A 16,482-nucleotide genomic window follows, 5' to 3' on the forward strand; every position below is an offset into this window, starting at 1 on the left:
TTGTGGACTTTGTTCGTTACTTCCCTGTGAATTATGTTATTGTAGTATTATATAACTTGCATATATCTTACATGTTATATATAAACATTCATTCTATTTTCCTAAATTTTATCAACGTAAAAGATACTGCTTTCTCAAACGAGCGTTTGGCAGTCCACATTTTTCTATTGATGGTTCTGAACTCGTGATGGAAATTCTGCGTTTCTATGGCAAGGGTTAGGCTGTCCAGATGCCATGCACTGTTGACTTCCAAAACAAATTTGAATTCATTATCTCAGTTTTTTTGTTATTTATTCAAAATAGGGGATTATAAACGTGTATATCATTATGTTAATTTATGCAAATTATCTGCGTACAATAAAAATCAGAAGTTGATTTCCCAAGTAATTCCCATTGTGCTAAGGAAGCTCTTCTTCAAAGGTGACTCAGCAGGCAGACATCAATAATTGTGTATACAATTAAGTAAAAAAAAAACTTGTTTTAGTTTTTTATTTATTTGCTCATACACAATCAGTCAAATGCTTGCCCTTACATCGAGCGACAGACATAGGAACATATGAATAAGGGAGCAAATGCAAATCAGAAAGCTCATGTTAACTCGCTAATTCATGGGAAAGGTTAGCGGTCTTGGGCAAGACGGGTGGCGAGCTGTGATGACAGCCGATTGGACGGTGACTCGTGACGGAAGTGCAGCCAATGGGAGAAACGTGTGCAAGGGTGGAGATGGAGCGGTAAGATCAGCTCAAGCCCAGGTGGTGACGTGGTGTGCGGCATCACCGTGCGGTGAGGGATGGCGATGGTATGGGAGACCTTCATCTAGCAGCGGGTATGCAATGGCAAGTGGTGATGATACAGTCCATATCCTTCTAGATTTGAAGCTAATTTCAACCGTGATGATGGTTACAAACTCAGTAATCATTGGAAAGATGTGATTAACCATGCAAAAAAGATTTAACTTACCATGTTTAGTGGTTGTCTCCTTGTCACAGGTTGAGTCACAAACCGTACCTCTCCATAACAAAGGCTCACCCTCTTGAGCCTCACCTTACCGTATTAATAAAAAGTGTGCTGTATTTGGCCCTTACCCCCCCCCCCCCTTCTCCAACCATTATATAAACGGAGTGGTAGCTCCTGCAATCTCTCATTTACTTGATACAGCTGTCGTGGCTGTGACGGTTCCACCTGAAGACGGAAGCTTGTGTTGCCTCCGAAACGTCGTGATTTTTATTTTATTTTACATTTATCAATTTTAACGTTTTACCTACGTGACTTTACCGAAAAACCTAAGAATATGAGTCCATATCCTTATCAAGCGTTTGACCATTCCAGTTCGCTTTTCAATGGAAATGTACACATATATACATCATTGTCCTTTCTGATACTTTTCCAACTTCACAAGTACTACTCGGGCATACGGCCTCTCCACGTACAACCTCATATGCCCGTTCGTAAGCCCTCCAGCAGATCGCTTTGCACTGCCACACTGCGCCCGCATTGTCACGCAGGGTTGACGCAAGGGCCGGTCGTGACACGGCATGTGGTTGGGGGTGGTTGGAAGTGTAAAATTACCGCTATGAGGCGGAGAGTGCGCCATAACCCATCAAGATACTACATTGCTTGTCAAGTACGTTATGCGGCCTTCCTATCAACTCAATTCCAACGCGGCGTGGGGATCGCTATGCAGTCGTTCAAGCCCCCTTAGAGGACAAATTAAATAATTTGGGTTTAATTTGTGATTAATCGACATGAGTGCATATGTGCTGCAGTGTCGCGGTTTGCGCGCTCCACTACGAACCCGGCGCCCCGGGGTTCGATTCCCACTCACGTGCATCATCATTTGAACTGGTCCTGGGCCTCCGCTAGGTCGACTCAGCCTCAAATGAGTACCTGGTGCGGTGTGTAAACATCTCTACTGGGGAGACGAAGGCGGCCGGGCGTGGTGCTGGCCACCCACCCCCTCGTGTGCCGTGCCGGCCTTCATAGGTGCTCCCTAATATCACTTGCCCCAACAGTCTGTTAAGGCCATATGGGTGATCTTTGTCTTTGTTTGTGTGTATCCTTGCTACATAGGAGGGAAATTCATTTTGAAATGGGGGCATGGGAAATAAATTGACCCTTGTGTTCTACCCCTGACATGTAACAACACCCACCACCCCCCCTCCCCTACAATGTAGATGTAACCCTCTGTGACGAACGTTTGCCCCCCCTTTGATGTGGCAGCCACAACACATGTAAGGACCACTCCGTGGAATGTTCCATTTACATTTTCTTTTTTCAAAGGGGGGCGTTTAATATTGCCCGAAGGCCACGGACGCACGCCGCGTAAGGTATGGGTTTAATTGTGTTCAATCAGGCGATGATTATTAAATCCATTCTGGAGAATTTCATAAATGCCCTGCGGGTGCATATTTCAAAAAAAGGGAAATTCTAGAAGGATTAGTTTTGGTTCGATTTAACGATGATTGATATAGTTACTTTAATAAACAAAATTTAAAATACATTGTTTTTTGTCCCCACTAAACCAAATGATAAGAGCACACTGTGATTTTTTTTCAAATAAATAACTTACGTAACTTGTTTTAATGTACAGCAGTTTCAATAGTTCGTTTTAATGTCATTAAAACACTCTATGGAACTTAAAATTTCGAGACAGTACTTATACAAAAATAAAACGATGAGAATAATTAGCAGCCCTTTATCAATCCACTGCTGGATGAAGGCCTCCCCATAGCGTGTTGGTCATCGTAGTGGCTTGATCGTGCGCCACCACGCTGATCAGTGTGGTTGCGGTGTGTCTAAGTCAACACCGCTCGTTAATGGATCTAGGAATAACTACCAGCTTCATTGTGAAGTGCACCGCACTGCTCGTGTCTTTGGGCGCTATTGATCAACAAGGAATCACCGGTGGCATAGCACCCTCCCTTGGAAGGGGGACAGACTCGAGGAATAGCACCAGTGGCTGAGCGACGTTCAAGGAGTGCAAGCTGGACCATTCGCCGCGCCCACAGCTGTGGGTGATGTACGAATGAGTGGCGCCTGCGTGCGGAGTGGCACCCGCACGTGTCCGCTAGCTATTCTGGACCCAAGCTTAGTCTGTTAAATGACCACATGGTGAGAGCACGCGAATAAAAACTACGTCGCCCATACAAAGCTGTGTTGCCGCTGGTGGGGGGTTGGTGGGGGGGTTGGTGGAGGTGGGTGAGTGCGAGGGGGTGTGGGTGGGTGTGATGTATTGCGGGGCTGCTGTGACATCGCGACGCCAGACCCCGCGGCGACTCCGTGACAATCGTGAGCCGATGATGATGATGACGATCGATGAATGAATCTGCAGCGCAGGGTATGGCGAATGTCTGCTGGACGAGCCGGCGGCCCAGCGCTACGACCTGCCCCAGGTGTCGCCGGGCCACCTGTACAACGCCAACCGTCAGTGCGAGCTGGTGTTCGGGCCGGGCACCCAGGTGTGCCCGTACATGGTGAGTGGTGCTCCGATTAGCATGACGGTCGGCCAAAACAATCCTTACACGTTCAACATACTGACAACACTATTGCAACAATTTTATTTATTTTACCAGGTAAGGCCCACTCAGCAGTATAGCTCTTTTTTTCAGGCGTGACCTAGACATCACAAATAATAGCTCAATGAAGTGGCTTCCCATCATGTGTAAATTTATAGCAGCCAAACGCTCCAAACACATGTTGATTCGAAATGTGGAGGGGAAAATCCGTAGGACCCGGAGAAAAATCCACGTGACCACGGGAAGAGAGAAATACCACGAACTCGAAATATACAGCAGGCATCAGAGTCAGGATCGGACCTATGACCTCCCTTATACCGGGCGAGATAGTTAACATTTGACCACCGCGGCGCTCCTACACACCATTAACAGCCAAAACAATATTTACAAACAAGGTGGGCACATCGCGGCACTCGCTCCTGGGCTCCACCGCTAGCCAGCGGACGAGGAGCATTGCATCGGTTCAGAGGTCAAAATGTGTCGCTCCGGTCATGAGACGTGCATGTAACTGCGCGTGCGAGATTCAGTTATTTTATGGTGTGTGCAAATTACACGCTCACGTTCAATTTATGCTGCTGCAGTGAGCAAACTGTACTAGCGGGAGAGAAATAACAACGACAGTTGCAATGTGGTAAGCACGGCAGTTAGCGCACTGTGCTCCATAGCACGGTAACCTGAGTTTGAATCCCGGCCACGGCTAACATTGATGGCAGAGGTCGCAAACAGGTTTTGGTTCCTTACCCGTACCCGTACCCGGCCGCACCAGGGTCGCAAACGGGTACCCGTACCCGGCCGGGTATGGGTACCCGTATGCTACCCGTACCCGTACCCTACCAGAAATGAGTGACAAACGGTTACTCACCAGTGACTCACGGCCTACCCGTACCCGTACTCAGCCGCACCAGGGTCGCAAACGCGTACCCGTACCCGGCCGGGTAGCCGGGTATCGGGTAGGGTACGGGTATTGGGTACCCGGTTGCGACCTCTGATTGACGGCGTGTGACGTCACAATCAGTCCTGGGTCGCCAACATACCCCCTTCACTAACCTGCGTTGACATGCGTGGCGAAGTACGGTCAAAATAATCCCCATAACCAACACGTGCATGGGGAGGCATTCATCCTGAGTTGGATTGACAAAAGGGCTCGAAGTTCAGTGATTTTAATTGCGATGGACACGGGAAATAGATACAAAAGAGAATGAATCCTTGAATGCAATTTGACCCCGAATGATGACAATGAATGGAGTCACTGGGGTATTGTGGCGATCGCTTCAGGCAAGGAGAAGTGACAGCCACACCCGGGCAAGGCATCACTGTATCCGCCACGCGGCTCTGCATGCACGCATTGGACAGCTGGAATCGCACATTTGGAGAAGCATTCCCTCAAAACAATGCTACGTTTGGGTGGTGACATACTACGTCTCACGTTGTCTGCTATACGATGGTGGTGCGCGCAGCACCACTGTGTTCACACACGTGACACCAGGTATTCATTTGGAGGCTTCATCGACTTAGGCGAGTCTCGGGACGGGGTTTTGATACCACATGCGTGCCCCATGTTAGCCGTTGACTGGGAATCAAACTCGGCTCACTGGTTCCTCGTGCAGTGCAGTGCAGTGCTAACCACAGTGCCACCGCTCCGCATGTCCCTAACACACTCATGCAGACATCCACGTTTAATTGCACGCGTGCAATGCATACATACGCTGCCATGCTAACAAAGACACCTCACATGCACCACCTCTAATTATAAAGCCCACGCAGCACAAGGGGAGGGCAGTGAGAATCGAAACTGGAGACTGTAGCCTTTTGTTTGTCCAATGCACAGCTTTTCCTGGGACCATGCATGATGAATGCCTTCCTGTTCAAATATAAAATTAAAGCAGCTCCTCTTTGATGGCAAGGTATGAGTTGCAGTGGCTTTAATTTATGAAATTGTCCATGCAACTTTGAAAGGATTTTTTTGGGTTGGGGGGGTTTCTAAGCATTATTTTTGGTGGCCGAGCACGTAGGCCGCTTTATTTCCGCCCAATTAACCACAGCGGGTGAGTTGATTTTGGGGCACAGATAGAGTGGCTTTGTGGGAAGCCGCCTCTTCAGTGTCTGATATTTAATTATCCGTTCGGTTGGAAGGAACCCACGAGTTTTGCTTTCTGTTATCTTCAAGCGAATATCTTGACGTATTTAGACGATGGTAGAGAACTTTAGTCTGTCGATAGATAACTTTAACTCGTAGTCACCGTAGATTACAAGTAAGAAGGAGCTCTCCGTTTTTTTGTGAACTCTTGACCCGTGGTGTGTTTCACACACAAAGTTTGCTACACTATGCTCACAGTTTGATTCTGGATTGGGTCACCCCGATGGGTGCGATATTGCGTGGTAGACTGCACGAGCTTACCACGTGCTCTCTCAAACATCTTGGGTGTGCACTCAAACGATACATTTGTGCATGTGCGTATATTTAATATGTGCGTAACAATGCACAACGCTATATACTGTAAATATCAATGCGCTTGAATGTACGTGCAAATATAGTGCTTTGTAATTACGGGGTATGAAATAAAAGCTGAAAATTGGCAACATAAGCATGGGAAAAATGCGTGCCCAGAGTTACGTTGAGTGACAGAAAGAGGAGCATGAGGGTCAGTGTACAAATGTTGATAAGACTCGGAAAAGAAAACAAGTGGGCTTGAGCAGGAGCCATCATCTCGAAGGGATTGATGGCCAGTAGCTGAGTCTGTTTATAAGATTGGCACTCATGTGCAAGAAGAGCGAGGTGGCTCATGGCATCTCTTGACCAAAAGCGGTGGTGCCAATGCAAGGGAATACCTTCACTCGATAATGGAGAGATAATGACAATTATAGATTTTAAGCTTTCGTGACTGCAAGGATTCATATTCTTAGGTTTTTTCGGTAAAGTCACGTAGGTAAAAAATTAAAATTAATAACAGTAAAATAAAAATAAAATAAAAATCACGACGTTTCGGAGGCAACACAAGCTTCCGTCTTCAGGTTTTACCTACGTGACTTTACCGAAAAAACCTAAGAATAAGATAATGACAATGATGATTATAACATTGTAGGGATCATGGTAATATCTCCTGGACATCTGCGAAAAGAGCTTCGGCTTCGTAGCTCATCGGATTCCTCCGGTATGCATGAATACTCTTCCAATGACAACTATCACAGTTACGATGCGTTGTGCCGCCTGCTTCTCGCCTGACCTCCTGACCGCCGTATCCTCTCCCCCTTCACCCCCCCCCGCGCCCACCATCACCCGTCCCCCTGCCGCTGTGGGACACGACGCCCGCCCGCCCGCCGCCGCGTGCAGAGGCAGTGCAGGCGTCTCTGGTGCACCAGCGCCGAGGACGTGAACATGGGCTGTCGCACGCAGCACATGCCCCTGGCAGACGGCACGGACTGCGGCCAGGGCATGGTAATAACCGCACACCCCACACCCCCCATCGCCCCAACCGGGCACTTGGCACGAGTTGTGCGAGTTCACCTTCATGCCCATGAGTTAGCAATTAGGAATGCCAATTTAAAGCAAGCAACAAAAAAAAGAATCGGTGCACACATGAGTTGCTGTACTTTGTGTTTTATTCGCGGAGGGGACATTAAAAAAAATGTGGACGTTTTTTTTATTTTCTCTGCTTTATTTTATTTTCATGTGGTCACGGATGTGTAGCGTTAAAAGGAAGCTAACAGGGGCACTGGGCTAAAGGGCAGTGGATTTCGAGCTCCACTCTAGCGACACTGCTGGGTAGTATGCCGGTAGTATGTGGGTGCGTGTACATACGCAAAGCATCCACCTGTGCGCGTTACGCGTTGCAGTGGTGTATCCAATAGTGTGCATTATTGTTAATGTTGTTGCAGTGGACTAATGAGACATCACCAAGTTCGAATCGCAGTTCTGGACTGTTTATAATAGTAGGCACGTCAAAAACCGGTGCACAGAGTCTGCTTGTATTAAATCAACTCTGTTGATGTGTGATTCACGTGCAAAAAAGACACACGTGTGCAGGAAGCACGTTGCCTGCTTGTTTATGCTGTTCACATACGAGTTGCCATCGTGCTGCATTATGAGCCCGGCGAGCTGAGTTTGATGTCTGGCCACGGCCAACATCGGCGGCGAGTGATACCACTGAACTGGTTTTCTCGGCCCCTACAACCACCGCACGCCCCGAGCGGAAAGAGCACGTGAGGATAAAAGGGGATGAGATGAGGTGAGCGGGGAGGCTCATTCATCTCATTTCACTCCTGCGTCTGCCACGGCTGTCGGAAGAATGTGGCCATCGAAGTTCACGACAGCGGGGCGCTTTTAAGGATACGGCGCGTTTCTAAATTTACGCCGCAAATGCTGCCGGGCCGCTGAGCTTGGGGTCATGCTATTTGGCCGTAACGTTGGGACAAGCTGACCCGCTTATTCGCGCTGTGTTATGAGATCTGCGGACAGCTGCTTTAATGCGCACGGGCGCATGCGTCATCACCATGACAGAACAACAGATGTCTGCCAATGTGCACTGAGAGGAAGCTCAGTTGTAGGTAGGACTCAAGCCTTGATTCGCATCCATCAGTCCGAAGTGGCTTTAATGAATTAAATTGCGTACAATGCACGGAGTGGACCAGTACGAAGGTTGATAATCTGACCCGAGGGTCAAATTAGCTGCTCACCCCTTTGGAGTTGATGAAGTGGGTAGTGTACCGTTTCGTGGGAATTCGACAGCTGTTGTACTATGGAGTAACGCACCTCTAATAAGGATGGTTGGCTACGTACGGTGCGAGAGAAGTTCAACATAATGTACATCCATACATAACGCTTTCCCACCCTGAAGGAATGTGGAATTTCCAGAACTGACTCAAGGGCTGTAGACAAGACATGACCCCTCCCCCATGTTCATTTGAGCTGTAAACTATGTTTGTTGTTTGATATATATATGTGTGTACACTCTCCCAATAGGCACGCAAATGCGTTTTGCAGATTTTGGCATTTACATGAATTTTTTCAATATTTTTTATGGCTTTGCATAACAGAAGCGCTCATTCATCTGACAAATCATTGGGAATGTGCTGACTTGTTTACAAAGTGAGGTCACTTTCAGAAGCATTACGTTTACAGTCTTTAGGGTCCTTCCATAATACGATGATGATGGTTGTGATGCTGATGTAAATATTTCTATAAGAAGCAGCAACATAATTAAAGAGTGTTAATGTCTACGTGTACATTTATGTCTTTTATAATGACGCAGGCTGTTGAACAAAGATCTTGATATTAATAATTTCATTTGCCCCTGTTGCAGTCTGTGTGCGATAAGCACTATTTAACGGAAGAAGCAACACAGTTGAATTCGTGCAGTCACCTACTGAGGCTGCGTGTCTTCGGCTCTCCGTCAATAACGAGACGTTACCATCATCAGTAGGCCTGGCTCAATCCACTGATTCAAGCAAGCGTGACTCTGCTGATGAGACACTGTGTGTGTGTCGACACCGCTCCAGAGGTTGCTTGTCCTGAATCAATGCTGCTGAAGTTCGGCACTTCCAGAAGGCCGTGCGGCTGATGGGTTATGTCAGAAATATATATTTTTAAATGTATTTGCTGTAATTCCGTGACTGTGGAAAAAACCACACGTATCATCATCATTATCAGCCATGACCAATCCACTGCTGGACAAAGGTCTCCCCAATCTGCCACCCACCTATCATAATTTTGCAATGTAATCATACCATATGTGTATTTTATGTAACATGTCAATGCATAACAAATAACGTGTGTATGCTGAACTTCTGTCGCACCGTACGTGGCCAACCATGCTCATCGGAGGTACAGGGGAAGGACAACAAACTGACCACAGAGAGTAGTTCAAATTAAATGATGTTACAGTGAAACTAAAGCTATTTTTGTATATTAATTGTATCGTACTAGACATGTTTACTCGGGAAGCTTCACCGGGTCTCGTGGCTCATTTTCAGGAGGGTGCTGCCAAGTACTTTTTGCATGAGCATGGTGGGGTGGGGGGGGGGCGCGATGATTGCCGTGTTCCTGCGGAGTAAATTATAGAGGGTGGCTGCGTGATACTCACAGCGCGCTCCTCAAACTAAATCCTCCCACTCCGTGAACTGCGGATATAACTCCCACACTCTCCGAGCAAGAAGCTGCCAAGAGCTGACTGACCCTGACATGGGAGTAGATTTTGGCTTGTTTATTTATTTTTATTCACTACACTAACTCAAAACAGAATTCCCCCCAACAGATTGGGTAACCCATCCCGGATTGGAAATGTGCCCGTGCAACTGTAAGCCACCATCATGCAACTCAGACTCGGTTGTGCGAAAACTCGGAACACTTCCAGCCAATGTACTCATTGGCAGGGCTGAAATCTGCGCGTGCGTATATATTTGTACTGGACATCCTGTGTGAAAACGAGCTTCATAGCTCGTCGTATTACTCCAGGATAAAAACAGAGTCTGATAACTCGTGTGTACATGTGTGGGGAGCGCTGGTGGGGTGGTTAGCACACTGCGCTATAAAACCGATAACCTGAGCTAGATTGCCAGCCACGGCTTTCATCAGTAGTGAGTGATGTCTCAGACAGTCCTGGGCCTCCCATAGTTTTACCTGAACCAGAAATGACTACCTGGTGTGGTGTGTAACCGTTAATGCTGGGGATGCGAAAGCAATTTGGATAACGTTGGCTGGACATGTCACCCACTTGTTTGACATTTAGGTCTTAATTAGTACTGGAAGAAATGGGAGTACCAACACTTTACTCCACCAAATTCAAACTGCCAAACGACTGTCTGTGCTGTACCCATTTATACGGCGGGGTTGACAGAGGCGGGAGGGGAAATTGAGAAGCTCGTACCGTTGTTTCAACCGCCGCAGCCAGAGGCCCAATTGAGCTGGCGACCCCTAGATCGCAAGGCCGGTGTGCTGCTACCCATTGCACCATGGCAGGTGGCATCCCCACAAATACCGGCATCTCCTCGTGATACTACGACGTGCAGAGAATCAACAAATGACATTCTCGCAAACTGATAATATGATACGTTTGCAACAATCAGCTTAACGCTTGGGTTTCAGATTATTGTGGATTTTTGGAGGTTATTGTGACATATATCTGGCCAGATCGTTACGTGGCCTCTCCCCCAAAATCAAACTATTAATTTTGCAAAGCATCACAGATTTTGTTTGTGTCTGTTAGCGAGTGCGCACGCCGCGCTACGAACCCGTCGACCCGAGGTCAATTCCCGCTCACGGCCGACGCCAGGGACGATTATCTGAACCAGTTCTGCGTCTCACCTAGATCGGCTCAGTCTGAAACATTAGTACCTGGTGCGATGTGTCAACATCATCACTGGAGAGACAAAGGCGGTCGGGCGTGGTGCTGGCCGCCCACCCCCTCGTGTGCTGCTCCGGCCTTCACAGTTGCTACTCGCCAACACACACCTGTCAGCCCCTTATCAGTGCCTATCTTATTACAGACACATTCAGACCTTATTGGTCACCTCGTGCCCTTTATAAATCTCAACGTTCATCCTACAAAGTCCCATCACAAGGGAGAAACACAAACAAAAAGACGTTGATTTTTTGTCCCGTATTGAAACGGCTGTACGCCGTATGGACATGAAAACTCTTTTTCCCTGTACAAGAAAACCGGGTATAAACTGTACGGGTTGACACGGTATGCCAACAGCACTTGTCCCGACGGTCTGTCAAGGCTATAATGGGGATCTTTGTCCACTTGGGGGACCGCGCGTGCCCTCCAGGTGTGCCGGCAGGGCCTGTGCGTGGTGCGCGAGCTGGATGACCGCGCCGTGGATGGAGAGTGGGGCTCCTGGGGGCCGTTTGGACCCTGCTCGCGCTCTTGCGGGGGCGGAATCCGCCAGGCGGCAAGGGAGTGCTCCCATCCAGAGTAAGCCCCCCCCACTTACCCCCCCCCCCCAGGACGCTACTACTCACACAAAGACAAAGATCCCCCGTAGAGCCTGTAACCGACTGTAGGGGCAAGTGCTGTTAGCGAGCACCTATGAAGGCCGGCACGGCGCACGAGAGGGTGGGTGGCCAACACCACGCCCGACCGCCTTTGTCTCCCCAGTGGCGATGTTTACACACCGCACCAGGTACTCATTTGAGGCTGAGTCGACCTAGGGGAGTCCCAGGACCGCTATGGTACTCACATAGTACACACGCACACACACACGTATTAATAATACCTTAATTTTATTTAGCGCCATTCATGCCAATAGCATTGCGGTACGTATTTTTGCTGAATTATAAAGTTTAAAAGTTATTCCATAATTTCCTAATTGGATGAACCCGCTTTGCAACGTTTGCACCCGACCTGCGCAATGACTGCAGACTCTACGTGAAGCAGAGTGCCCTCGTGTCGCCTTGCGCTACGAGAATGGCACAGATACCACGTGGACCAAAGATTTGATTTGTTTTGACCGCCGATTAAAATACAGGGCCCTGTTGCTGCCGGCATTGCTGCTGCTGTTGCTGCTGCTGCTGTTGCTGCTGCTGTTGTTGCTGCTACTGCTGTTGTTGCTGCTGCTGTTGTTGCTGCTGTTGATGCTGCTGTTGCTGCTGCTGTTCTTGCTGCTACTGCTGTTGTTGCTGCTGTTGTTGCTGCTGTTGCTGCTGCTGTTGCTGCTGCTACTGCTGTTGTTGCTGCTGCTGTTGCTGCTACTGCTGTTGCTGCTGTTGTTGCTGCTACTGCTGTTGCTGCTGCTGCTGTTGCTGCTGTTGCTGCTGCTACTGCTGTTGTTGCTGCTGTTGCTGCTGCTACTGTTGCTGCTACTGCTGTTGCTGCTGTTGCTGCTACTACTGTTGTTGCTGTTGCTGCTACTGCTGTTGCTGCTGTTGCTGCTACTACTGTTGTTGCTGCTGCTATTGCTGCTGTTGCTGCTGCTGCTGTTGCTGCTACTGCTGTTGCTGCTGTTGCTGCTACTGCTGTTGCTGCTGTTGCTGCTACTACTGTTGTTGCTGCTGCTGTTGCTGCTACTACTGCTGCTGCTGTTGCTGCTACTACTGTTGCTGCTGCTGTTGCTGCTACTGTTGCTGCTACTGTTGCTGCTGCTGTTGCTGCTACTACTGTTGTTGCTGCTGTTGTTGCTGCTACTACTGTTGCTGCTGGCATTGCTGCTGCTGTTGCTGCTACTACTGTTGTTGCTGCTGCTGTTGCTGCTACTACTGTTGCTGCTGGCATTGCTGCTGCTGTTGCTGCTGCTGCTGTTGCTGCCGCTGCCGTTGCTTGCTTCAGACCGAAGAACGGGGGCCGCTACTGCGTGGGTCGGAGGCTGCGTTTCCGCTCGTGCAGCACGGAGCTGTGCCCGCGGGGGCGCAGGGACTTCCGCGAGGAGCAGTGCGGCGAGTTCAACGGGCGGCACTTCAACATCAAGGGCCTCTCGCCCACCGTGCACTGGATGCCCAAGTACAGCGGCAGTGAGTGCCGCCCCACTGCAGCATTGTGCGTTCTGTGTTTGGGGGGGGGGCGTGCGCATCTCTGTGCTCATGCTCGTTGTGTGGGCGTGTGTAACATGTGTCTTGCCCAATGGAACATCTTCGCCAGTTAGAAACATTCAGGGCTGGCCTGCCTACGATCCATCCCGGGTTTAACCGAGCTGGATTTGTGTGAGGAAATCACAAATCCTTGAAAGGTTTGGACACATTCCATCGGTGAGCTCCTCCCGCAGGCGAGGCTGCGTTGGCTGGGTCATGTAGCCCGCATGCCCAGCCACCGCATGCCCAGCCACCGCATGCCCAGCCACCGCATGCCCAGCCACCGCACGCCCAGCCACCGCATGCCCAAGCAGCTTTTATTCAGCCTGATAGAGAGGGGTAAACGGTTGCGGCACAGGCTGGAGGAGAGATGTAATGGTGTGGCATGAGAGGATATGGAGCTGAGTGGTCTTGCCAATTATTGGTACCAGTGATGTCAAGATTCGCCTCTGTGGAGGAGGCTCGTGAAGGACGCTGCTACTGGGCAGTTCTGGGGCAGTCGCCCTCCAGCAAGAACAGAGGGCAGAGGAGCAACACTCACAACAACGAGTGGAGCGCCAGGCGACTAAAACACAGCAATTTGGCACAGTAGGGGGCACAGGTGGTGCATCGGCCAGTCATCTTAGTCGGTGAACCCATGGCACTTGGCTCTGTCCCGTGACCACCTGCCAGCGGGCATTCGACACTTCACGTGGCCCTAGAGTGCACATAGCCTGGCACAAGGACCGAGGTGATGTCACCGCCATTTAGTGGTGAATGGTGGTTGTGTGTGTGAGCGAGCTTCATGCACTCCTGCAGTCTGTCAAGGCTGCACAGGAGATCTTTGTCTTTGGAGTAGTAGTGCAATGGTTAGTGTGCTGCGCTACGAACCCAGCGACCCGAGTTTCATTCCCGCTCACGGCCACCAACACCAGTGACGAGATTATCTGAACCGGTCCTGGGCATTCCCTAGGTTGACTCAGCCTGAAATGAGTCCCTTGTGCGATGTGTAAATGTTGCCACTTGGGAGAGAAAGGTGTGGTGCTGGCCACACCACCCCTTCGTGTGCCATTCTGGCCATAGTTTGGAATTCCCTAACTACACTAGCCCAAAATGCCTATATAGGCTACACAAGTGATATCTGGCTTTGACCGAGATATGGGAGTCTGTGTGTATATGTGTATATGGTTGTTTCTACGTGCATCTGGGTGTCTTTGTGCCTTGGAGGTGGCTGTTAATTTGTGTGTGTTCATGTACTTGTGTCTGGATATCTACATGTTTTGTTTTATATGTTTGTAGAACATTGGGAAACAATGACATATTGTTCATAGCACAGCGCTGCAATGCCAATAACTAATTTTTTAATTGTGACTGCTCAGACCACCACCACGTTACATGTATCCAAACCTGGCCTGGGCCTCTCTGAGCTTGACTCGGCATGCATTTGGCACACAGTGGCACTGTGGTTAATACACTGCGCTGTGATCCCAGCCATGTGGGTTTGATTTCCAGGCAGGGATAAAATCAGTGGCAAGTGGTATCTGAACATGTGCTGAGCTTCTACCAGGTTACTTAAGCCTTGACTGAGTATTGGGTGCCACGTGCAAAAAGCATCACTGGCTAAACAAAGTTAGCCAGATATGGTGGTGCCAGACACACCAATCCATCATGCAACAACATTCTAGTATTTTTTTTGTTTCTTATAAAATATTGTTCATCATCCCCCCCCCACTCCCCCATTTGATCTCCATTGTGTTATGGTTGCCATGTTATGGAGCGAAAACAAATATCTCCTTGGATCCCTCGCAAAGCAGTGCAATCCTCCGTGTTAGAGAACAGCCCGTGGAAGTAGATATTACAGAGCTATATCTCAGTAGAGATCCCTTCCAGTGACAGTGAAACCGATATTATGTTTCAATTCTCGGTGCGGAGATGTTGCCAAATGTATCATCCTCAAATTATTTCAGAAGCCAATTTGGGCCCAGGCTGCTACCTAGGCCCAGACACAGGGTGATAGCAGTTTGAAAAATATTTATTCAAATATTTCACGTGGCAAATCCCTTGAGATGAAACATCTCATTCTCAAGGGTATCCAGGGTGCTGATTTATCCATACGTACATAGCAAACACATAATGCCGCCTACACAAGCATCTACATCTATAACTTATCGAGTATGAGTTTACACAATGAATATCACACCAGTTAAACGCACACATAAATATACAAACATACAAACAGTTGCAAGACCAATTACGTAGTTCACGCTGCAGGCTCATGCAGAGTGCTCCCTCGCCATAACAGCTACAAGTTTTGTGCGAGGACATTTTAATTAAAGATTGATAAAAAAAAAAACAATTCTAGACTAGAGTCGCACGTGTTGGAGCATCTGAGAGAATCTGTCGTGATCCGACCTCTGACCCATCCGGACCACCTCTGTTCCACGCCACATGTAAGCCGGCTCCTCGTTAAAATCTGTAATACCGAGCCAGCTCTCCGTGCTGCCCGTACGTCGTGTGGTGCCCCCCCCTCCACCCACTGCCCCCCCCCCCCCCGCCGTCGGCAGTCCTCATGAAGGATCGCTGCAAGCTGTTCTGCCGCGCGGCCGGCTCCACGGTGTACTACCAGCTGAAGGAGCGCGTGGTCGACGGGACGCCCTGCGGACCTGACTCCAGCGACATCTGCGTGCAGGGGCTGTGCAGGGTGAGGCAATCACCCCCCCCTCCCTCCTTGCCCCGCTACGGTGCCGCTCAACTTGCCACACCCCGGGTGTGGAGCATAGAAAATCTCAAGGGGGGGGGGGGGGGGTGGCGGAACGTGACACTATTAATGTGAAAATAAATTGAGCTCGAGTGTTCAGCGTGAGATGGAGTAAGAAACGATGCGACCTGCTTCCGTCTGTCGCCGTGCGTTCTGAACTGGTTCTCAACCCGTGGGTCTACGAGGCAGTGGCCGCGCGTCGTTAGGGACCCGTGGGGCTAGTAGGCCCGGCGAGGCTGGTCGGGGACGAATGGGGCCTGGTGGGGCCCGGTAGGGCTGGGGGGCCCACTCGGGTCTAGTGGGGCCTGAGGGGGGGGCAGGCCCGGTCGAGCTGGTGGGGCACGGGGGGCCCAGTCGGGTCTAGTGGGGCCCGGTGGGGAATTTGGTGTGGAGAAAGTGTTTCAATGTTGTCAGCACTGGGCGGGTGGGGCTGGGAAATGGATCAGTGTTGGTCCCACCTGCTCCTGGAGCCTTTGTCACGTCCAAGAGCCATTTAAAGTCCCCGTTGCTTCGGGCAGCACTTTCCACTCGTACACGGCTCTCGCTGTCATTGCAGCACTTTTTTTTGCCGCTCGCTTTACCGCATCGCTGGACACGCCGCGTAAGAAGTGTGCGTGCGAGCGTGCCTTCGTTATCAAACGGAGCACGCCCCCGCTCCCCCCCCCATCCCCCTCTTTATATTTGAGGAGAGCCAGCGATTGCTCTTCGTTCGGCGGTCTTGCTTTGTT

At 49.6% G+C, this 16,482-nt stretch overlaps 1 protein-coding gene across 1 annotated transcript in view; it reads left to right on the forward strand.

Moving 5' to 3' along the window:
• The window catches only part of LOC133342590 (A disintegrin and metalloproteinase with thrombospondin motifs 20-like), a 160,991-nt gene that overhangs the window by 92,171 nt on the left and 52,338 nt on the right, over positions 1 to 16,482 (forward strand). Inside the window, 5 exon segments of the mRNA XM_061551813.1 lie at positions 3,332 to 3,473; positions 6,847 to 6,951; positions 11,283 to 11,428; positions 12,779 to 12,960; positions 15,561 to 15,697. Coding sequence (XP_061407797.1) covers positions 3,332 to 3,473; positions 6,847 to 6,951; positions 11,283 to 11,428; positions 12,779 to 12,960; positions 15,561 to 15,697 — 712 coding nt within the window.

This window comes from Lethenteron reissneri, chromosome 15 (assembly GCF_015708825.2).
Source record: "Lethenteron reissneri isolate LAM-NWPU_2019-01 chromosome 15, ASM1570882v1, whole genome shotgun sequence".
In the NCBI taxonomy this organism is placed as follows: Eukaryota; Metazoa; Chordata; class Hyperoartia; order Petromyzontiformes; family Petromyzontidae; genus Lethenteron; species Lethenteron reissneri.